This window comes from Atta colombica, unplaced genomic scaffold, assembly GCF_001594045.1.
Source record: "Atta colombica isolate Treedump-2 unplaced genomic scaffold, Acol1.0 scaffold39, whole genome shotgun sequence".
In the NCBI taxonomy this organism is placed as follows: Eukaryota; Metazoa; Arthropoda; class Insecta; order Hymenoptera; family Formicidae; genus Atta; species Atta colombica.
The window spans coordinates 230,141-256,024 of NW_017259498.1; the positions used below are offsets into that span (position 1 = coordinate 230,141).

Consider the following 25,884-nt stretch of genomic DNA (forward strand, 5'->3'; position numbering starts at 1 on the left):
CGTTGCACGATACGCTATTTCCTGTATAATGGTATCGAAGGCAGCAATGATAGCTTTAGGAACTTTGTTTTTTGTATCGTTATGCTGATATTCGATTAAATCTTTAATATAGTCCTAGAAAAAAGAGAACATTAATATATGGTGACCTTGACGGCCAAATGATAGGGTCTCCCCGATGTATCCATCTATCACGCGATATTTTAAAATATAGCAGGAGCTCTGTTGCGATGATAAATTAACTGTGTTCGCACGTGAAGGGATATATCCGTGAAAAGCACAGGTTGCTCAGTCTCTAAAAAATCTGTGTAAATCTCGCTATTTAAACGCGGCGGGAGAAAAATGGACTGATTTGAAAATTATTGTCGAAAATATTTACATTTTGCAACAAGAAGAAAATTATTTTCTTACGATTAATATTTATCACTTGATTCGCGATCATTCCTGTTCATGCATTTATGAATCACCTATACTGAAACGCACTTTCGCGAACGACGTGAGGATTTTTCTCTCCCTAATACAAATGTTTATGTGAATTAAAAAGTCGGAGTAAATATAGCTTTGTCGATCCATAAAATTAAACCGGAGAAATCTACATTCTGCCATCATGTACAAGGAAGCCTGTGCATATTTTACTGGCGATTATTATAATATATTTTATATTTACGCTAAAAGTAGCGTAAATATAAAAAATCGATGACGACAATATCTGCACAAAAATTTACGCGTCATTATGCATATCCCGGTAATTTTTGCACACGCTAATAATGATACGGGTGCAATCATATGTGTATGTTAAAATGGTTATTTTAACAATTTTGGAAATTTAATCAGGACGCCCCCTAAAATGGTTCAATATCTCCTAAAAATAACAACATACTTTTTAAAATAATACCATATTTTTTTTAGATTTTTTAAACAATTTTAATCCGTGTCATTGGGGCATGATATAACTGCGATGTGACTATTGCGACGCGCTTTTCACTATTTCAGAGAAAAACAATTGCCGAGACATAGTTATTATTTCGGTAATTGTTTCTCTCTGGACATGTCGCAATCGCACATTCACGAGTTTCTTTCGTACGTTTTACAATGAAGATTAAGTCCATTAGACGCATGCTACTTGCAAGTTTGTAGTCAATCTGAAGCTTGCATTTTTAAATCAGTGTAATTGCGTTTAGCAGGAGAAAATGCGTTTGCCGCGGCATGAATTTACGCGGAAAGATTTCCGAGGCGTGTGCGACATCCAAGCGTCGTGCCAAATTTGATGTATAGTGCAACGACTACGAGAAATAGGATGTCTGATCCACGATCAGAGAAATGCTGGTCGACTAGTGCGCTGTCGTATTCGTCGCGAAGGAGAAATTTTTAACGCATTCTACGATAAGGACTTAGTTTGCGTCGTGCGGCACGTGATTTTCGTATGTTGTCATGGACAGTGCATCACGTTGCATGCGAATGGATTGCGTCCATATCATTACCAGCGTATGCAACAACTATTGCCGGAAGGTGCACAACGGAAAGAATCTTTCTTTGTGTGGATGCGCCGATTATTATTCGTGAACGTACACTATCGTTCATAGAAGTTCAGACACTCTCATAAATTTTATCGAATAATCATTAAAAAAATTTAGACTATAAAACAGCAATTGTATTATTTTTGAAATATATTTTGAATCGCTTGTGTGCAATACATATTAACAATTGCAAAAGCTTTATAAATTAATTCTAATTTTGTATGTCAAAAAAATATTGTCTTTACTTCGTATAACATTGATATTGTTATCGATGTAATAGAAATTGAGGTTTCTTCGTTTTTTAGGTCAATGCATTTAAGCAATTTACTTAGGAATCGGAGATCAGATTGTGCGATGATTGAAAATGATTACAAGGAAAGAATGGATAATAATTTTAATTAGGAGAAATTTAGATTCCGGCCTCGCAAGGGTTACGAAGATTATATGGGAGCTCACGTGGAGCTTACCGGCTTTAAATGAAATTGAAATTGATCCAATAAGTTAATACTGTCATTTATTAAATTTTTAAAAGAAAGAAATAGTAATTATATATATATATATATATGTATATATATTGTGTATATATATTGTGTGTATATATATATATATATATATATATATCGAAAAAAAACGTGAAATAACTTATATGAAGAGAATGTGAATATAGTTCATGTTCATTTTATAACTGCTAATAAAAATTAGATCGTCCAAATTAATTTAAAAAATGAGTACTAAATGCAATTATAAATTCAGCGATATCACAAAGATTTTTAAAATTGTAGAACTCTGAGATGTAATACCAGAATATTCGAACTATCATTTCAAAATACTAAATATCATTTTAACTATCGAATGTTCTAGTATTATATCTTAGCGTTCTACCATTTTAAGAATCTTTGTGATATCGCTGAATTTTATAATTGCATTTAGTACTCAGGTTTTTCAATTAATTTGGACGATCTAATTTTAATCAGCAGTTGTAAATGGAACATGAAGCGTGTATACATCTTCTTTGTGTTAGACCACAGACCTATCTGACACTTTGCTCATGAATCGAAAATGTTTCCATCTTTCTGTCATCTCGGAGCGAGACGGAGCGAAAATAATAAAGGATAGGATTCCACCTGAATTCAGATCTGTCCGAGAGTACTGTTCGAGAGTCTGTCATAGGAGCCGAGGGAGAACCAATTTTTCAAAATACAATTATAGCTGTTTTATTTTATTTATTATGCTCGCCAGTAGCACCTCAAAATTAAATTAAAATTTAATCAAATGTTTCCACCTTTAATCTAGTCATCATCAATAATTTTTATGACAACTTATGATCAGATTAAAGGTCGACATTTTTTATTTTATGTGATTATATATTTATTTCCGCATAAGGCAACAATCATTAACTCAAAAGTCCTTTGATACTAAAATTATTTGAATATTAAAAAAAAAATTGTTCAAATAAAGTACTGTCCCGAGAAAAAATTAATTTTATATACAATTGTAGATATTTATATATTATTATATTATGTTATTAATTAAACATATAAGTTATATATAATTTTATATACATATAATTATATTTAACTATTTACATAATTTTCTTGAGGCTTCCATGAATGCTTTCTATACAAAGATTATACTCCTCCGTGTCCAGATCCATTCTTGAAATGCCAATCTTTCGTCAACCTTGCAGTTCACTTCATCAAGACGAGGAGCAGCCTGATACCGAGCTGTTTCTCCAGACCATTCCTTTTTTATATTACGCTACTTGTTGGAGGGGAAAGTAGAGAATTGTGGATCGGGTGGGATGGAGGTGGGGGAAATTGGTCAGTCTTCAATAACCGGGAGAATGATTTTCCATATTTTTTTTATGTTTTAGTTATTATCTTTATTTAGATTGTTAGGATGTTCTTGTATCTCTATAGCTTCTCTATATTTTCTTGAAAAGTATGCAATATTGGCTATTATCATTTTGTCAAACAGTATTTGATGTTGTGATTCTGATAATGCTGATTGCGTCACATGTTAGCCTGATATCACGTTGGTGTTCTTTTATCCGTAGGTTGATCATTCTCTCAGTTTTTCCAATGTATATTTGTCCACAGGAACAAGATATTTTGTACACTCCTGCGGAGCTGAGTGGAGATCTTTGATCTTTAGGATTTCTTAAGATTTATCCTATCTTTTTGGGTAGTTTAAAGATAGTTCGGATTGTTTAAAATCCTGCCAATCTGATCTGTTGTTCTTTTGACATATGGGAGAATGGATAAGATTTTCTCTGATTGTGTGTCAGAGACACTGTTGTCTTGTTTGCATATTTATTGATTGTTTTGATTATGTCTTTTTCGTCGTGTCCATTTTTCTGTAAGGCTGTTTTTAAGTGATTGAGTTCTGTCTATAGATGTTCTTTGTCAGAGATGGTGAAAGTTCTATATAGTGAATTGATTGCAGACTGTTTTTGTGCTGGATAATGTGACTCGGCATGTAGGTATCTATCTGTGTTGGTTTTCTATACATTTAATGGCCTAAGGTACCGTCAGCTTTCTTAGAAACAAAAACGTCTAAGAAGGGGAATTTTTCGTTTTCCTCTATGTCTAGTAAAGTGGATATTTGAATTATTGAGGAAAATAAGGAATTTACGAAGTTCGGCTCTGCTTCATATCACGAATGTGTCGCTTAGATAACGGAACCAAACTTCTGGTTTTTTGAGTGTTTTTCTGAGGACCTTTTTCTCAAAATGCTCCATGAAGATGTTGGTGATTACATGAGAAAGAGCCCATTGCCGCTCCTGAAGTTTGTTCATAAAATTGCTTGTTATAAGAGAAATAAGTGGTTGTTAAGTAGTGCTCTATTAGCGGGATGAGATCAGAGGAGACTTCATGTGAAGCCTTTATTATGTTTAATGTGTTTTTTATTGGAACTTGTGAAAAGGGACGTCGAAGCTTACAAGCAGATCTGTGGGACATAATCGCATTTTTTAAAATCTTTTATGAAGTCTGTTGAGTGTGATTCGGATTTTCCAGTGAGGGATTGTAGTGTTTGTGCTAGGGATAAGTTGGATGTTGGGGAGTGTATGGCGCTAACAATCGGTTTGAATGGGATGTTTGGTTTGTGTACTTTTGGTAGTCTCCTCTCCCATCAAAACTATACGGAACTATAGTTTTGATGGGAGAGGATATGTAGGTTTTAATATTGATTTGATTTTACTGGGAATGTTGCTTTTTTCACCAGGATCTGTTCTGCGCAATTGTATTAGTTGGATCTTTGTCAAGCTTTTTGTATGCTTTGTCCGAGAAAAAGTTCTTTATTATGAACGTTTCAGAACCACGGGTCCTGTTTGCGGGTAATGTTTGCTAGAGTGAATGAAAAAATTCTGTCGTTCAAATACAGTGTGTGATTGCGTATCGATTCCTCTATCGCGCTTGTGTGGCGCTGTTTAGGCTATCATGACGTCCTTACAACTACAAGGCGCGCTAGTTGTTAACGATCTTATACCCGCCATTGTTTGCATTGACCGGTAAGCAAGCCGAGCATTGTACAGCGTGAGTTACTGTCATAAAGAGAATTAAAGCATATTTCTGTACAAGCTACTCCATTTATTGTACGTTGACGAAACTATATGGTGCGTGGCTACACGGAATAGACACAGGTCTCGATTAAGGGGAAAATAGCGCTCCACATAACGCAAGAAGCTTTCTACTAACATTAGTCCTTTGAGTCGGATTCTGCGGATTTTACATATATTACGAATTTACGTGTGTCACGAATACGCAGGTATTATATATAGAAATAGATAATATCCGTTTCAAAGTCCGTTAATGTCCTTACCAAAAATTCTTGTATATAATTTTCTTATAAGATTAGTCTTATAGAAATTGGCACATTAAAGTTCTTACATTAATTCTTATTATATGATTTCATAAGTTCTTACATGTTTTACAATAGCATATTATATGTTTAAAGAAAATTTAGGATATTATATGATTTTATAATATCTCGCAAAAATTCATAAGAATTAAACAATATAGGTAAAAGAAAGAAGAGCAAAGAACCAGTAACAAAGAACTTTAAATCATAAAAATAATATAATAATTACAAAGAGCAAAACAAACATTTCGACTCCGATCGAGTCATTCTCAATGTTAAATAAATTCCTCTTTATAAACCAATAACCTATATAATATTGTTATGTCCGAATGTCCGCGAACGCGTACATGCACTCCCGCCCGCAGAAATAAATAACACGGATATTATAAAAAGAACAAGAAGAGTTTATTATGAAATGAACACAAAACACACACACACACACACGCACACACGCATGCACGCACGCACGCACGCACGCACGCACGCACGCACGCACGCACGCACGCACGCACGCACATGTAAAGTTCAGAGCACACAATCGATGAGAGAATAAGCGGATCGAGAGACACATCCGAGCACAACAACGCTCACGTTCAAATCTGTCGATCTTGTTAAATAACAGAGCCACGTGATTTTCAGAACTTCACGAATGGCGATCTATGATATCGTGCATAATACGGGCGTAACAATATTACAAAATTCGTTATAAGTCTATAAAATACATTTTTACATATTCTTCGTCTTATGTAATGCTGCGAGTCAATTAAATCGGAAATCAAAATAGTTTATCTATATTGTTTTATACTTTTACAGAGCCTTATTATTAATTATTAATTTCATAGGAATTAATTGTTATGTAGGATCAGATTATACATAGAATTGACACATTTAAGGTATTTTACATGATAATTTTTTATGATCTTATACGTTCTTACATGTATTTATATCTTTTTTACTATCTGATCTCACTTATAATAATATTTTTAACATTTCACATTATTTATTAAAATTCTACAATTTTCCTCTTGGATTGCATTTGCGTTCACTGAATCATTGGACTAATTGGATACTAATGGTAGCATTCCTGCAACAGATATTAAGAAGACTCGTTCGCATTAAGATGCAATTATTGAGGAATTATCAGAATGAATTGTGTTTAAAAATCTAGCGTTACATTTACGTCTCTTTATTAATTTGTTGAAAATGATGGAAAATCAGTCGAAACGTTCGAAAATGGAAAATTTTGTTTATATATTTGAATTATATATAGGGTCTTTCAATAGGGACGCTCGAAATTTGTTAGATCATAGTAGCATGTTGTTAAAGTGACAGTCTGTTAAATTTGTTGTGAATTGTTTAGTAGTATATGGCAAATCACCATGGAAGATCATAATGTTGAGCAACGTGTGCAAATCATAAAATTTTATTATCAAAATCAGTGCTCCGTTCGAGAAACGTTCCGCGCATTACGTGATTTTTATCCTCGTCACAACCGTCCTACCGAGTCGACTATTCAATGTTTGGTGACCAAATTCGAGTCAACCGGTTCGATAAATAATCAGCCAATACCAGTACGTCGCCGAAACGCAAGGTCTGCTGAAAACATCGCTGCTGTGCGTGAGAGTATACGGGAAAACCCAAGGCGGTCAATTTCTCGTCGTTCACAAGAACTTGGCCTTTCTGCGACTTCAATTTGGCGAATTTTGCGTCGCGACTTGGGTTTACACCCCTATAAAATTCAACTGATCCAGGAACTTAAGGTAAACAACCATAAACAACGCCGTGTGTTCGCTGATTGGATTCTGGAGCAGTTGGAAGTTAATCCAAATTTCGCCAAACAAATCATCTTTAGCGATGAGGCCATTTTTGGATGAATGGATATGTGAACAAGCAAAATTGTCGAATTTGGGACGATACCAATCCACGCGAGATACACTAGCTCCAAATGCATCCCGAGAAAGGGACTGTTTGGATGCAGATTTTGGTCTGGTGGAATCATCGGTCCGTACTTCTTCCAAAACGAAGCGGGCATTGCCATAACCGTCAACGGCGAGCGGTACAGATCGATAATACGCAACTTCTTGTAGCCTAAAATGGATGATATGGATACCGATAACATGTGGTTCCAACAGGATGGCGCTACGTGCTACACATCGCATGCCACGATGGACATTCTGCATTAGCGATTTGAGAGCATGATTATCTCGCGCGGCGGCGACGTGAACTGGCCACCGAGATCGTGCGATTTAACGCCTTTAGACTTCTTCCTTTGAGGCTATCTTAAATCACAGGTCTATACGAATAAACCGCAAACAATTGATGCTCTCAAAGTCAACAATAATAAACGCCATTCAGCAAATTCAGCCAGATTTATGCGAGAAAGTCATCGAAAATTGGACCGCCCGAATACGTGTCACCAAGCGAAGCCGCGGCGGACATTTGAGCGATGTTATATTCCATAAATTAATGCCATAAAATTAAATAAAAAAAAAATTGAGTGGATATCTCACACACAACTTGTTTTATTTACATTTAAAAATCGAGCATCCTTATTGAAAGACTCTTTATATAGTTTATTATAGTGCATTCATAACCGCGTATTTATCTCTTATTTGCATTTTTATTTATTGAATTTAAAATTTAAAAGCTCTAATAACCAAAGACTTTATATCATGAAAACAGACCTATGATTAGCTCGAGAGAAAGTCAAATTGCGAAAAATAGATTCAACGTTTTTGCGAGTACATACGATGATTGGTATTTTTCATAGAGATATCTTTGAAAAGTTAATTCATTTAAACGAAGATTTAATAGAAGTCGAGAAATTTCATTACTTACGATCCTTCTTATATTGCTACAGGAATACTGCCATTGACATAATGAAGTCTATAAAGATCGCTACTAATTGTCACGAGGTATGGGCGGTGGTCAAAGAATGTTTTGACAGTCAGAGATAGTTCAAAAGCATATTCGAACCTTGTTCGAGGTGTTATGATTTTCCTTACGTACCTGCTGTACGTAAGGAAAATCATAACGATTCGCGAATTATTGGATACTATTCTCAAACATTTGCGCGCCCCTTAAACAGCCCACTGACTTCTGGGATGACTTGATTGTTCATCTTATTGTTTGCAAATTGGATGTAGCCACTAACAAAGCGTGGGAATTAAGTATCAAAGAGAAAAGTATACTTAAAGATTATGATAGAATTCATGACTCTCAAACCAGTGCATGATAGATCTCATAATAACTCAATTAATACCACTGCGTCCAAATACAGTAGCAATTCAAAGTCCACGTTTGTTGCAAACGTTACATTCATACGTCGTTACTTTCTTGTTCTGTATGTAAAAAAAAATCATTCAATATATCATTATAAAGATTTCCACAATTTATCAGTTGAAAATAGAATTAAGACCGCAAATAAAACGCACCTTTGTATTAATTGCTTACGATCAACCACTAAGCAAAAGCATGTAGTTCAAGTACCTACCGGAAATGCAACAAGAAACATCAATACGTTGTTGTACACAATTGTATTGAACAGTTCCGATCAGTCTGTGTTAAGCACGCCAACGTCGTGTCTGGTTACCAATTCTTCACTCCCAGTCGCCACACAATATACGTCATCACTCTTTAAATGTTCTACTATTTACCGCGGTTATCAATATATACGACTCTGATAATCAGATTCATTTATTCATGCCGAGAATTATTTGACAACGGCTCCTAAATGAATTTCATAACGAAAGAGTTAATCAATCGAGTGAACTTAAGGGGTAATCTCTTGATATTGCTGGGCATGCATTTGCGTTAAGTTGCGTTTTAATAATTTTTGCAAGAAAATAGATTGCGTTGTGCTTCCAATTATAACACAGCATTTTAGCGCAACATTTCATATCCATGCAAAGTGTGTCTGTTCCAAAACTCGCTGACCCTATATTAATGTATCAGCTAGTTGCTATTTTAATGGGAACTGAGTCCTTCTAGAGGCTCATTTGTGTGGATTAGATCAAACATTACATACTCAGCCGACGCTGCAAAAGACACATTTTGGATAGATTATCTTCGTATCATGCAAGTAACATAATTAGACCCATCTTTTCTCTTAATTTTCATTTAACATCGCTTGATGATTTGAGACATTGAATCTGTTTTGAGAGGTTGTTCATAATAGTAAACTGCTAACTCATTCTTCCTTGAAGAGAAGGCCTGTGAAGAGTTATTCCTGCAAAGTGTAAGGTGCAATAATAACGGGCGTTTTATTATTAAGCTACCAACAAGGCAAAACAAATTAAACAGCTTGGTAGAATCCCGGGATATCGCTGTAAGACACTTTATATCATTGGAAAAGCGGCTCATCGTTCAATCTTGTATGTACACCGAATATAGGAAGTTCAGGAATACATACATTTGGATCATATGAGAGAGGTAAACATTCACACGACATCAAGCACAAATACTCCATCCTTTTATCTCCCATGATGTACAAAATGAAACAAGCTCCATTACGAAGTTCAGGATAGTGTTCGACGTTTATGCAAAACCACGACCGGGCTATCTTTAAATGATGCATTAATAGTGGAGCCTACGCTACAACATCTTTTTTCCATTTTGGCCAGGTAATATTTGCTCTTACAGCCGATATAATCAAGATGTATCAGCAAATTCGATTTAACTCAAACATCATTGCAACGTATTTACTGGCGAGAATCAAGATGAGCCCATCAAGACTTTCAAATTGCTCACTGTTACCTATGAGATTTCATCAGCATCATTTGGCAATCAGAGCGCTAAGAACATTAGCAGAGGACAATGCAAATCGCTATCCAAGGGTAGGGCAGATAGCATTGCGAGATTTTTACATGGATGATCTCGTTACTGGAGCAGATTCATGATTTCTTGAAGAAACTTTGTCAGTTAAAGGAGACGGATCATCGCATTACTAAAGGAAGGAAAATTTGAGCTGAGAAAATGGTCATCCAATTTGCTCTGTTTCCAGGATATCTTAATCAAATAAAGAGAATTTATTCCATCCTCTGATAAGGATTCTGAGAAACGAACGCTAGGTACTGCATGGAATTGTCAAGCCGACGTATTCAAATACTCATCTATCAATCATCTACCTCCAAAATATTTTATCTCGCATTTCTTTAATCTTCAATCAACTGGGATTGTTGGATTCAATTACATTACTCGCCAAAATAATGCAGGGGATCTCTGATGATTCAAGTTTAATTGGGACGAATTGATTTCCTTGGAATTGAATAAATGGAAGCATTTTGAAACGGAGTTGCAGAAATTTAATAATAAGCATTCTTTATTTTATCAATGCAAAATAGCCTGTTTGGAACTGTTCTCAGACGCTAGCGAAATCGCATACGGAGCATGTATTTATTTAGCATGTATTTATTTTCAATTCAAGTTAATGGTAATTATTGCACATGCCTACTCTACTTCAAATCAAGAATAGCGCTATTAAAGAGTTTGTCACTCCTGCACTTTGAGTGAACTATATGGTGAATTGTTGCTCAACTTATTAGTAAGATCTTGAAATGCTTTACATGTCAAATAACTCTCATTATCTATAGCCGGATTCTATAATTGTATTATTGTGGCTGCAATCGTGCAGTCGATCATGGTCATCCTTTGTGGCATACCATTGAGAAGATACAAGAATTAACATCGATCCATCAGTGGAATTACGTACGTAATTCTGCGATAATCCTGCGGACGATAATCCTGCGGACATTATTACGAGAAATTATACCAAGTTTTCTAATTCAATTAGAAATCAGGTGATCAGAGCCTTCATGACTGAAGCATGACAAGGAGAGCTGACCTCAAAGAGCTCTTCCTACTAATATGAAGAACGTTCCTGAAAGAAAACTTAAAGTTATTACCGTAATAACAGCTAGTACACAAGAACCTGACATATTTTATCGATATTCAAACTTCACCAGACTTATTCGAGTCTCCTTGCGTACATATTCCAATTTGTAAAAAATTCTAAATGTATAAAAGGTTCATTCGCTCACCAGCTACAAGAAGAAACTTCATGAAGAAACATCGTCCAATCTATATCTTTTTGAACGAGCAACAGCAGGCGATTTTCCGTTTGATCAAAGTAATACAAAGTAATCCAAAGTAATCGAAGTTTTTTGCAAAGTAAACAAAGTCACTCATCAACCAAGAAACTGTTCCTGAACAAACAGTTCTGTACTTAAATCCATTTTTTGGCGTTTCCCGGTTTAAATTTCGTGGATGCCAAACGCGAGTTAAGCGCATTAGTAGATTTAATCCGAAACGAGCTAACTCAGCAACAAATCCAAGATCAGGCAGCGAGTTCGTTGGCATATCATACCGTCTAGAGCACTGCATCATGTGATATATGGGAAGCAGCGGAAGGCGATCAAGCAATTTGGCTCGTATAGCAAGGAATTCCAATCTGAAATATGCGAAAATATTTCTTATTCAGATTGAAACAATATTAAACTTCCGTCCGATTTCATCCCAACAATTTTGCCTCGTTAACTCCAGGATACTTTTTGGTACTTCTTTCATGTCTTATCCCAAGTCGTTCCTAGACGAGATACCCATATATTGTCTTTCGCAATGTATATAACAACTACGTCGATATATATAACGACTGCGTTTCGGAAGTGTTGGACACATGAGTATCTTCAACCAGAAACATAACAAGTGACAGGTAAACGAGCATATCAGCCAAATGATTATTATCAAAGAAGACAATGTCTCTTCGTTATCATAGTCTTTGAAAGAATTCAAGAGATACATCAGGCAAGGATAATCTTTATCATCATTGTACAGCAAACATTTATAAATGGCTATTACCTGTATTTGTTTATTGTTATTTAAAAATTGAGAGAAGGTTAAGGCCTGATTATGACACCTGAATTTACTTTCTTTTCTACTATTTACATTAGTTATACTTTCACTTTTAATTGTCTTGCTGATTCTTGAATATGCTATTTGTTGTTATTTAATTACAATTATTTGTTTTATTGAAAGGTGATTCTTTCAAGGACGATGGTATGTCTGCGCGTAATGTCTGCTAGAGTGAAAAAAATTCAGTCGTTTAAATATAGTGTGTGGCTGCGCACGATTTCTCTATCGTGCTTGCGCGGCGCTTAAACTAGCGTGGCGCTGCTTATAATTGCAAGGCGCGCTGGTTATTGTTAGCGATTCTGCGTCCGCCATTGTTCGTTTGCATGTTGACCGGTCAGCAAGTCGGGCATTGTTACAGCATGAATTACTGTCATAAGGAGAATTAAAGCATATTCTTACACAAGCTCTCGTTTATTATACGCCGATGAAATCACATTATGCATGATCACATGGCGAGACAGATCTTAATCAAGGGAAAAATAGCGCTCCACATAGCGCAAGAAGGCATAAGGCTTTCATTAACAAGCAATTAATAATAATTCGACGAATATTGTAAAATAGACAATTCATAAATTGATGGTGATAAATATACTTAAAATATATATAAAAATTGCTTAGTAAATTGTTGCAAAGATTATCGATAATGTACACAATGAGATTAACTTCATATAAAATCCTACTTCCAATGCCAATACAGTTAGTCAATTTTTTCGACAATTAGTCATAACAAATCTTTATTTTCAAGCGAATATACATTAATAATCGGAGTCCGAATGCACTTGAAAATGAATTTGTTATGACTATCATCGAAATGATTGATTAATTTGAAGGATCTCAATATTCATATGAAATTAATTTCAGTCAGTATGTCGTACAACACTGTCGATAATTTTTGCAACAATTTATTAAGCAATTTTTATTACCATCAATTTATGAATATTGTCTATTTTACAATACTAATTGTCGAACTTACTATTAATTACTGAAGAATGATCCGTGGTTTCGAAATGTTCATATATTTTTGTTATTTTTTAAATAAATATATTTAAATGTAAATGTAATTTTAAATAAATACTAAAAGAATGGATTTGAATACAGAGAAAACGTAATATAATAATATAATATATAATATAATTTTCATATAGATAGCATCTATGGAAGCCTCAAGAATAATATTAAATGTTAAAATTTTATTAATTTAATTTCTTATTAATCTTGATTATTGACATTTATTGATTTTTAACATATGAAAGAAATTAAGAAAAAACTACTTGTAAATTATGTTAATGTCGTGAAATCATAAGACTAAGATGCTGAAAGATAATTACGACAAAGTTTTGCGTAAAGTGCATATACAAATTAATGATTAAATTATTCTCAATAAGTATTTTAATATTTTTGGAACAAATTTCATTATGTTATAATGAAATTTTTTATAATTCTTACGAACTGAAGAATCATAATTTATGTTCAATTATTCTTTTTATTTTTATTTACTCGATTGAAGTATTTGGCGATTTTTCGCAGTCGATCGTCCGTCGCCGTCGGTCTCTACTGCTCGCCATGTACTAAGAAAACAGCTCAGGAGTCGGTATGAAAAAGAAAGAAATGGCGCAGAATTGTATGATATGTACAAGGTATTTGCAGATAAGTACAGTACCTTGACAAAGGCGGTGTAGCCCTTCAAAAAAGGGCCATTCGATTTGCATCAACAAGTGACGCGGTAGCTAACGGAGAATGTGCTATATTTCAGTGGTTCTATCTGATTGTTGTTCTCGTCCAGCAGTGGCAGAATGAGGGGGACATGTTTTTGCAGCGCCGATGTTTCTGGTGCGGAGATTGCTTTCGTGGAGGCCCACTATCAGCGGCGGCGGCGTTCTTCGATCCGCCTCGCAGGTTTGTCTTATGGTAGTTGTCCCTGGTGCTAGTAGGCGTGGTCCCGCTGTGGCCGTTCGCGCTGGTGATCGCCGGCCGAACTGGATGGCGTTGACCTTGGCGGCTCCGCCGCTGTTGATTCCTGCGACGTCTCCTCTGCTGCCCTTGGAGTCGCCGTGACTGCTGGGCTGCTGCCGCTGCTTCCTACCTCTGCTCACTTTGCTGATAGATACTTTGGCTGGCCTGGTTAGTTGCCGGAGCTTGGCGTGATTAAAGCTCATGTAGATATCCTCTCGGATGCATCGTGTCCACGTGGTATCGCTTCTCGGTTCCGCGCATCTTATATGACCCGTCGGTCTTGCGAAGGGCCAATCCTCTGGGGGCTGTGTTGTGATACTCGCATCTCGCGAGCGCTTGTGAGAAAATTTCTCGTAGCGCGATCGCGCGCCCGTTGTGTGTACGCCGGATTAGGCATTGTGTTGACACTTGTAGTCGCCACAAATTATGTATTTTTCTATGGTAAAGAATTTATATAAATCTATTTTTTTTTATATTATAAACTTTCGTCTATTTTTTTACTCGTAATTTCGCTTCCTTTTACAAAAGACACTCTTCCTCTGGTATTTCAGGCTTAGATAATGTATATGTAAAAAAAAATACAGAAATAATTTTTTTTTAGAGTAATGTCTGAATCAACATAAGAAACACCGCGCCGACAAATAAATGTTTCTCCCCTTTCTTTCAAGTAAAATAAGATTCTCCTAGACTTTCGTAAAAGATTTTCGTAAAAGATCTCGTCATAAATAATAAAAAAATACTCATTAAAACGTACGTCGGAAACATTGGATCGTGCCAACAAAAAAATGTCTCATAAAACTGACTGCCATGTCCGCTGTTCGTTCATTTCCTCTCCACGACCAAAAATGCGATCTTAATCTCCCTCTCGCCATTTTGTCGGACTTTACCTTTCATTTTGTCAGAGGTCCTCTACCATTTCTTTCTCCAGTCATCTCGTGAGAAGGTATGGAGCGAACCAATCAGATCTTTATCAATTATAGAACGAACCAAATATTTAATTATTCTATTTCTCCCACTTTTTACCCATCGACCAATCAGAGCGCGTCATTCTTCCAGATTAATTTCGCTTGACCCACGCCTAAGGAACTCGGGGAGGATTTATTTTGACGCCTTTCTCATTTATTAGCATATTAAATAAGCATGTCATGTCCCGAGGTGGATTAAATTATAGTAATGCAAGAGAAAGGGACATAAGGTCTCTTAAAATGAAGCACATATCCAGATAACAAAATAATTTTATTGTATTAATACGGTGAGTGATCGAATATATAGCTCCTTTAGCGCGATCTCAGTCCAATAATTATAGTCATCAGTTGCACGTTCTTTTACACTCTAAGAAAGAATTTCTTATACTTCTTACAATCCATTTCTCGTGCATTTCTCAATCTTTTGCACAGCTATCCTATGGTACGGATCCCAAGCCGCGGTATAATATTACAAGATAATAATCACTCATTATCGTGATTAGATTTATAATCATTTATTATAACAAGATAATAATTATATACACGTACTTGTACAAATCTTGAAATTTCGATCAATTTACACACAATGATATTATTATCTACGATTATTTTCTAATAATATTTAAATGAAATAAACATTGTAATGTAGCATTAGCGTAGCATGAAACTTTGTCAGTATTTTGAAAACCACGTATAACTCAAGAAGTATTATATTAGGTACAACTTTGCTTCCGCCGTTTTCCTATAGATGGCTTTAGCGGTAAATGGTGGTCGAAATAAATAGATCATAGATGTCATACAAACTTGGACATCTGTCAACATAACCCCATAGAAACATTAGTCGATTTGTGTCTGCATCATAAAGTTATTCTCAATTGAAAATGTCAGTTTACGAGCCAAATTCTCGTCATTTGCGGGAGGTTTTAATTTTTTGCTTCAATATGAAGAAATCTGCGGCTGAGGCTCATCGAATGCTCTCAAATACTTATGGTGAGGCCGCTATTAGTGAAAGAACGTGTCGTGAGTGGTTTCAACGCTTCAAGAACGGTGATTTTGATGTCCAAGGTCATGCTCTGTATTTGGTGGGACCAGCTCGGCGTAGTGTATTATGAATTGTTAAAACCGACTGAAACAATCACAGGCGATCGGTATTGATTGCGCTCGGCTCGAACGCAATTGATGCGTTTGAGCCGAGCATTGAAAGACAAACTGCCGCAATACAACGAGAGACACGATAAAGTGATTTTGCAGCATGACAATGCTCGACCTCATGTTGCGAAAGTGGTCAAGACATACTTGGAAACGTTGAAATGGGAAGTCCTACCCCACCCGCCGTATTCTCCACGTTGCTCCTTCTGACTATCACTTGTTTCGATCAATGGCACACGGCTTGGCTGACCAGCACTTCCGGTTTTATGAAGAAGTAAAAAATTGGATTCGTGGATAGCCTCAAAAGATGACCAGTTTTTTCGACGCGGGATTCGTACGCTATCCGAAAGATGGGAGAAAGTAGTGGCCAGCGATGGACAATACTTTGAATCATAAATGTATAATCAGTTTTTTACAATAAAGCCTCGAATTTCGGAAAAAAAACGGCGGAAGCAAAGTTGTACACCTAATAGTATTTTATCAAATCTTTTGACTGTTGAAGTTATTATTTTCAATAATGTCCATGGCACATCTTTAATAACGCTCTTTTAAAATAGTAATTTGTGCTTCTGGTTTATGTAGTCGTTTTAGCCGATTATATTCAATAATTGCTTCTTTACTAGCTATTATAAATGAAGAATCATAATTAATCAAACACAATCTATCTAAAAATGTTACTCGAAATAATGTAACATAAATTTAACCGCAACTAAACAGAAATACCTATATCCAATACAACTTCACGGTTAATTCTTGACTTTTATGAACGGTGATAGCATAACTCAAAGATAAAGGAAATTGTTTTCTAATAACAAATGCTTTATTCATCACTTGACACTTACTCTTTCATTAAAATATTTTAAACCAGGTAATAAAAGAAGAGTTTAATCTTTTCTACATAATTATTATAGTAGATGTATTCTGCACAATTGAAATAACTGTAGCATTAATAAGATCCAAACTATCATCAATATCTTATCATAACTTTCACTCCAATTTTAATTGAAATTTGTTTTGGAAGTCCAGCTGTTCTACTATTATTGTCATCATCATCCGTTAATATTTTTGATACTCTTTTTGTGATATATGGAATATATTCAATCTCATCTTCAGCAATTAATAATATTTCTTTTGAAGAAATACGATTTAACATTGCAGTATTGAGAACGTCACACATATTACAAGTAGACAATAAACAAACAGTATCAGAAGGTAAATTATCTATAAAATTACATATTTTGTTTAATCTTGCTTCTTGAGACTCACTTTTAAAGGATATTTTTCTTTTTTTGGGAATTTCAGAATCAGATTTTATTAATAAACCAATACGAATTCTCAAGAATAATTCACGATAAGAGTCGTCTCCTTGCTACCGTATTAATCATCAATTCGTCATAAATCAAATAAAAGTAATTGTTGGCGATCTTGCTGCGCGCGCGATGAACTCGTAATGGCGCGGCCACGCGATCATCCAAGCGTTTCCCGCGGTATTAATACTTCGAGGGCACTTGGTCGAAAAAATGATATTTTCTCTGCTTTCCAAATTTTTATTAAATATGCCTCGAGCGCGGGCGAACGTGTTTCACAACGGATACGGAAAGGATCTCAGCGATAGCGCGGCGATACCTTTCCACGAAACGAGACACGTGCAGTCGAGTAGACAGTTAGAGCGGCCATGATGATCTGATCTAGTCCAATCGATTACGCGTGGCGCACACATCGTTTAGCGATCGACGTCTCGTGAATTGATCGATTTTTCGTCGATGTGATTAGGCGATATAACGCCGTGAATTATAGTGATACCGAACACGCTGCCCGCCTTGAAAGGGTTGACTTTCAATGTGACACATAAGCATAAGTTCGTTAGCGTAACATAAAACACGAATTGCTCTGGTGCGATTTAGATCATATTCAGTCATTGCACTCAAAATCAACACGGATTAACATCTAAGTACGCAAGCGATATAATAAGTGAAAAATAATATAATAAGTCATTCTTATTGAAAGTAAAAGAAGCCTGCGCGAGATACGATATAATCAGAAGGTAATAGCTAAAAACACTTAAAACTAAATGTTTGATAACGCATCGACTAGGTTTAAATTGGTAATATTGATAGTTTAGACAATGGCCTCACGTAGGAACTCTTGGCAGTCTTGACAGTTGCGGTACGCGCGATGCCGTCGGGACCAGGATGGATTTCCACGTAGGAACCCGCCCCATTTCCCACTGAGAAGCGAAACTAAGTTTGGCTGCCTTACGAGCACAAATTGATTAGTCGATAGCTGAGTTTCCTTGTTAGCCATTTATTTGGTTCGGGCTTGTAGGGAATGAAGATATTCATTACTCCACCTGCGCCAAAAATATTGCCGGATTTGCTCTACGCGTTGCCACCGTAGTAGCCTATTTTCGTTGACGTCGCTCAAATCAACACAAGGAAGACCATTCAAAGGCGTGCTAACCAAGAAATGTCCCGAACTTAGATACGCTAGATCGTTAGGGTCGGCGCTTAATGGTAAGAGAGGACGCGAATTGAGGATCGCCTCAATTTCATAGAGGGTCGTTTGCATTTCCTCGAAGGTCAAATGAGACACCTTGCTCACAATCCGAGTTATGTGGTATTTGATTTTAGATTTTACGACTGTCTCCCATAGACCTCTAAAATGAGGCGCATTAGGCGGGATGAAGCTCCAAGAAATTTCTAATTCGCAAAGAAAATTTTTAATCTCGGACTGGACTTGTGAATCATTGTACATGTCATATAACTCTTGAATTTGTCTATGAGCACCCACGAAGGTGATCCCGTTTTCTGAATATATGTGCGTGGGTCTACCCCTACGCGAAATGAATCGCTTAAAAACGGCAATAAAAGCTTCGGACGTAAGGTCACTTACTAACTTTAGATGGACCGCCTTCATGGCGAAGCACACAAAAAGCGAAACATACGCTTTGTGACTCCGCGCGTTTCGACGCCTTCTCTCACGTAACAAGAGCGGCCCGGCATAGTCTACGCCGCAGCGAGAGAAAGGTCTAGATACGTTAACTCGGCTGGCTGGTAATGAGCCTATTAAGGCTTCTGATTGGGTTTTGCCCTAAAACAGGTTACACATTTTTGTATTATTCCATATATGGTGGATCGCAATGATAGCGGCCAAAAGCGCTGGCGCACGAAATCGTGGCTTGCAAACCCGCGTGTAAGTTTCGTGTGTGTTCATGCTCTATAATACGCTGGGTTAATATGTGTTTGCGTGGCAGGAGAATTGGATGGCACGCATTGAACGCGAGATATGAATTTTTTAATCTCCCGCCAACTCGCATTAGTCCGCTTTCGGTAAAAATGTAAAAACGGAGATAGCGATAAAATATCGCTAGAAGCGTTTACAATTTCGTTTGACTAGGGCTTTATATTCGCGATAGAACGCTCATTGTTGCATTGCTCTGCAAATGCAATTTAAAGCGGTAGATGTTTCAACGGAGGACATGAAAGTAGATACCGTGTGTTCCCGATGAGCCTTGGATAATCTTAAACAATATGCTATGATGCAGCATATTTTACTTAAATTGGAATACTTATTTAGCAAGTCGATGATGTAAGGATGGAAGGTAGAAGCGGCTACGTGGATTTTCCTTTGTTCGGGAAGATCATTGTCTAAATGCGGGAAGACACTGGGCGGCGGTGTTCTTCATCCCATTTTAGAAATTCGGGGTTATTCCACCACCTCTCAGCATTGATTATGTCATAGGGGCTTAGCCCTCGCGACAATATATCGGCAGGATTGTCACAGGATGCAACATGACGCCAATGTTTGATTTCTGAATTTCACCCTGTTTGCCATAAAAACTGATCACCGCCGCGAGGGAGAGGTTATCCAGTTTAATACAATTGTTGAGTCCGATCATAGATAAGTCAAGCATTGCGAGAGCTTCAAAGACTCTCTAACCTTATTGATTAAGCGCGCCAATAGTAAGGCGGCCGATAGCTCTAATCGCGGTAGCGAGACAGTCTTGAGCGATGCGACGCGAGATTTTGAGCACAGTAACTTGGAGTGATACCGAGCTTGGCGCGAATGTATATGCAGGCCGTGTTGGCTGGCGTCGCAAAATCCGTGCACTTCCACAATTGGTTGATGGGCATTTAGTTTAACGCATCGAGGAATTCTTAGTTGATTTAAATCACTCATCTGTGTTCTGAAAGGAATCCAATGAGTGTGGATGTCCTGAGGAACGGACTCGTCCCATTGGATGGCCAATTGCCACAAATCTTGCAGGATGAGTTTTGCGATCACAATGACCTGACCCAGAAGATAAAGTTTAGTGACCTCGAAAAGTATGACCCATTTTGATACAACGTGAGTTTCTGTATCAAGTTTGCAGAGAAACGTATCCTGACACTGATTCCATTGCAAGCCCAGAATACAGTTGTGAGTTCATAACGTTATCTCTGATGATAACTGGCATATGATATCACGATTGTCTATTTGCAATAGTTCAGGGCAGTTCGAGGCCCATTTGCTTAACTCGAATGCTCCTAATTTTAATAGTTGAATAGTTTCATCGCGATAGTTTTAATTCGTCGATTATATCTCCGGTGAGCATATCATCGACATAAAAATTTCGAAGGACGCATGCTGAACCGCAAGTGAATTGATGAGCATGCTGCTCGGCTGAAGGCATCTGGTGGCCAAGAATGATGCGGAAGTTGTACCGTGACGGTAGTGAGTTCATACGTATCGACATTAGCAGAGAGGTCGTTGCGTCAGAGAATTCTCTGCAGGCGCGTGACGGATGTACTAAAATTTGCCGATACATTTTTTTTTATGATGTCAGCGGTGATGACATAGATAAAACGGAAGCGCATTAAAATTGAGATCAAATCTTGTTGAACAATCGATTCCACTAGAAAGGCGTCGTTTAACGATGCGCCGGAACTGCTGCGGCAAGATACATCGAATACAACACGGATTTTCGATGCTTGCTCAATCGTTTTGAAGACGCAATGGTATGGAAGATAAAACGATATTGTTTCTTCCGCAGTTGATGGTTCTACGCGTCGCATATGTCCCAGCGGTACATATTCGTCGAGAAACGCCGCGTATTGAAATTTAAGTGTAGAGTCGCGCTTGAAACGTCTCTCTATGCCCTTCAATCGCTTGAGAGCAGATTCACGCGAATCGCAAATGTTACTTACTATTTGCTCTTTGATTGGAAGCTTGACTGTATATTTACCTTGAGAATTTTGAGACACGTTGTCTAAAAAGTGACGCTTGCAAATGTTTTCCTCCATTGTATCTTGTGTATCATAATTGTGCGGTTGCATGGAGATCTCGTCCATTTGCCAGGCACTGATATTCGTGTAATTTCGCATTAGTTACGGACGCGTGAAACGAGTGGACCTTTGAGGCGGTCGATATGGTGCTGTCCAAATGATCCGCCAAAATCCAGCCCAGTCGCGTTTTTTGGAGAGTTGGATGCTTGTCTTAACCGACGCATATCAGATTTCAAAACAAGTCTACTCTGATTAAAAGATCAATGATATGTGAAATCGCGGATCAGCTAAGAGAATGTTGCGCGGAAGATTCAATTTGTTCCGCTCCAAAGAAAACGTCGGAATTTTGCCAGTAATCTGATCAGTAACAATGCATTCGATAGCCGCGGTGTACGAATTGAGTCGCGATTGTAATTGGATTCTAATCACGTGATTAGACGAGGTTACCGAGCCATTGACACCGCAGATCGAGACATTTGATGGACGCGTTTCCAAATCGAGATCTTCCACAAATTTCTTGGTTATGAAGTTCGCTTGCGATCCACAATCCAACAAGGCTCAACACGCTCTGCGCGAGCCGTCGCTGTCGCAGACGAGCACAATCGCAGTCGAAAGCATGGCTTTTTCGCTATTAGATGATTTTGAAGCATAATTCGCTAGAAAGGAGGGGGGAGAAGTTGCATTAAGTGCAACTTCCTTATCGGTATTATTAGTCAATAAGTCCGCGGCTGAGGGCATTTGAAGCAGCGTATTGTGCTTTGCCTGGCAGACCTTGCATTGATCGGAATGCATGCATTTGCTTAATGCATGAGAAGAGGAGCACAAGCAATTGACGCAGAGTTTGCGACTGCGAATTTCTGCGACCCTTTGTGATACTGGAAGTGCCACGAAATTTTTGCAATAATAAATGACGTGTTCTCCTTGACAGAAGTTGCATTTAGGTTTAATGATGGCCGCGCACGATGACCAGCATTTGGCTGCGATTTTGCCTCGACCTTCCTTGCGGAAGTGGAGCCAGTCCTTGTGATAGGCTCGAGCATCTGACATCGATGAATGATAAAATCTAACAGCTGTTTAAGCGATGGCAGCTCGTTTCTCGCTAATGAGGTTCGCCACTCGTAATGTGAGTGAGTCAAGTTTTGAGATTAGAAGGTGAACGAGAAGATCATCCCACTGCATTGTAGGACGCTTCAATGCCTAAAGGGCGTGCAAATGTTTTGTGGCGCTGTCAGAGAGTCTTCTGAACTCGACTGCATTGTCCCTTGTCATAGTCGGCAAATCGAATATAGCACTGACGTGAGTTTGAACAATCATGCGCTTATTATCATACCGCTCCCTGAGAATTGACCACGCGACATCGTAATTAGCGTCCGACAATTCCAATGAACTGATTACAGCGCTTGCATCGTCGGTGAGTGACGCTCGTAGATACTGAAATTTTTGCATATTTGAGAGCGAGGCATTGGAATGGAATTGAATGTATCGAAAAACGAGAACCATTCATCATATTTGCCGGAGAATGTTGTAGATTCAGCTTAGGCAACTGAATGTGCGTATTACTCTAATTCGCACTTGAGGAGAACGGAGAAAAGATGGACGCTCGTAATGTCGGCGAAGGAGAAATGAGTTCGCGGATTCTACCGGATAATGCATAGAACGCTTCTTCGAAACCGTCTCGATCGCAGCCTTCGGACTCGTCTAATGATTCTAGACGCGATTGCACATCGTTATATTCCGCCCAATATTGCTCGAGTTTCGCCTTCCGCTCTTCGAGTTGAGCCACTATTGACGGGCTAATGGTGGCGATTGACTCTACATAAGTTCTGATACGCGTACATGATGCCTTTATGGTCGCGCGCTGTCGCTTAAGTATCGTCGCTTCTGGTTGGTCGATCATTTTGAATGTAAATGCGCACGCATACACGCAACGGACGTGGTGGACTTAGTTGGCAACGGAGACAGTGGTCTTCCTTACCTTGTTACGCACGCAATTAATCCTAGGAAGGGATGCGATAGATGCTAGATGCCTTCCAATCGAACGTTGTTGTTTCCTCTCGCAGATGATGCATCGTTGAGGGATCTTCCGTTGTACATCTGGATTGGGCCTTGTTTTCCGCCGTCGACAGGATTCCGCTCGTAAAATGTTGATTCTTCGTCAGGAGACGACATAATATGAGCCGGGCTCTGATGCTTAGATGCGGGCCTTGCGACTGCTTTATGAAGTGTGTGCTGCCGCTGTTGCTATGCTTGTTTCGTCTCGATGAGATATTCTTGTTTGACTGCCAAATTGCTGCTCGCCACTTCACTAAGGTCAAATACTTAACACTATCCGGCTCGAAGGACCAAAGAAATGTTAGCGATCTTGCTGCGCGTGCACTCGTAATGGCGCGGCCACGCGATCACCATCCAAGCGTTTCCCGCGATATTAATGCTTCGAGGGCACTTGGTCGAGAAAATGATATCTTCTCTGCTTTCCAAACTTTTATTAAATATGCCTCGAGCGCGGGCGAACGTGTTTCATAGCGGATGCGGAAAGGATCTCAGCGGTAGCGCGACGATACCTTTCCACGAGACGAGACACGTGCGTCGACTAGACAGTTAGAGCGGCCATGATGATTTGATCTTTTCCAATCGATTACACGTGGCGCACGCGTTGTTTAGCGATCGACGTCTTGTGGATTGATCGATTTTTCGTCGATGCGATTAGGCGAAATAACCAGACGCCGTGAATTATAGTGATACCGTAATCTATAAATTAATAGTGTGTAAGGGACCAAGAAATTTTTAAATTTTTTCATTCATAAACGTACAAAGGCAGAGTCTTTATGTAAGAAGAAAGTAATTGAAGTCTCCAAATAAAAGAATAAACTTTTGTCCAAATCAACCATCATCACAATCGATAGTATTGAATATTTCAGATTGTAGATGTATGTACAATAAAGTTAAATTAGATATCATTGAGCTTCATCAATTATAAAAAGAACATCTTTGAGATCTGCTCGTAAAACTTTTAAAACGTAATCAGCTAATGGTGCTTAGGAATATTATCATTATTATCATGATAATATTCATTATTATCATGTTCAACTGTTAATTGAAGCAATCTATGTACTGTCAAACCAAACGCTGCTATACCAGTGGGTGTCGCTATAGCAGTATCTTTGCTGATATTTTGTTTTATCCAGCATTTAATAGTTTTAATCAAGAAATTTTTTCCGATATCTCCTTCTCCATTACCATACAATTATAATAATTTTTTATCTGACATAACGGTACTAACTTTATTAAATATTCTTTTTTGATCTGCATTTAATTTTAACATCATTTCAGACATATCGATTTCTTCGATAAATTACATTTATTATCAAGATCTTTAAAATCTTGCATTGCTTTACTAGCTTATATTTTGAACATCTATCAGGATCTTGTGACTCATGCCGTTTCTCATTGTTGTAATTACTGTTAAAACCGATTGAAACAATCACAGGCGATCGGTATCGAACGCAATTGATGCGTTTGAGCCGAGCATTGAAAGACAAACGGCCGCAATAAAACGAGATAAAGTGATTTTGCAGCATGACAATGCTCGACCCCATGTTGCGAAAGTGGTCAAGACATATTTGGAAACGTTGAAATGGGAAGTCCTACCCCACCCGCCGTATTCTCCAAACGTTGCTCCCTCTGACTATCACTTGTTTCGATCAATGGCACACGGCCTGGCTGACCAGCACTTCCGGTCTTATGAAGAAGTAAAAAATTGGATCGATTCGTGGATAGCCTCAAAAGATGACCAGTTTTTTCGACGCGGGATTCGTACGCTACCCGAAAGATGGGAGAAAGTAGTGGCCAGCGATGGACAATACTTTGAATCATAAATGTATAACCAGTTTTTTACAATAAAGCCTCGAATTTCGGAAAAAAAACGGAAGTAAAGTTGTACACCTAATATGATGCTGATACAAAATCGCTCATATTTCAAGGTTATGGTGTTGCCGGATGTCCAATCTTACGATATGTCGTTTTACATCAAACAATTTTAACTATATAGTTTATTAATGGCGCCGTCTTTTGCAAACGGCGGAAACTTATTTGTATTCCTAATAATTGATTTACAAATCATACAATTATTTATTTCATTATTTATTATTTCAGTTCATTGAATTTTAAGAGCGAATTCTTACAATTTGACATACTGAAATACTTGTTAGACTTAATCGTATGTTAATAGGTTTATTATAGTACTTGTGGCACGCAATCATTGTCTAATTT

General features: G+C 37.6%; 1 protein-coding gene across 1 annotated transcript; it reads right to left on the bottom strand.

Moving 5' to 3' along the window:
- Nucleotides 1-18,655: 18,655 nt before the first annotated feature.
- On the bottom strand, nucleotides 18,656-21,714 carry LOC108691087. The gene is made up of 4 exons (XM_018198725.1): nucleotides 21,576-21,714; nucleotides 20,291-20,706; nucleotides 19,296-19,441; nucleotides 18,656-19,184 (listed from the first exon to the last, which is right to left on the bottom strand). Exons 1-4 carry the CDS (start codon nucleotides 21,712-21,714, stop codon nucleotides 18,656-18,658), a joined length of 1,230 nt encoding a protein of 409 aa, XP_018054214.1.
- Between the last annotated feature and the right edge of the window lie 4,170 nt (nucleotides 21,715-25,884).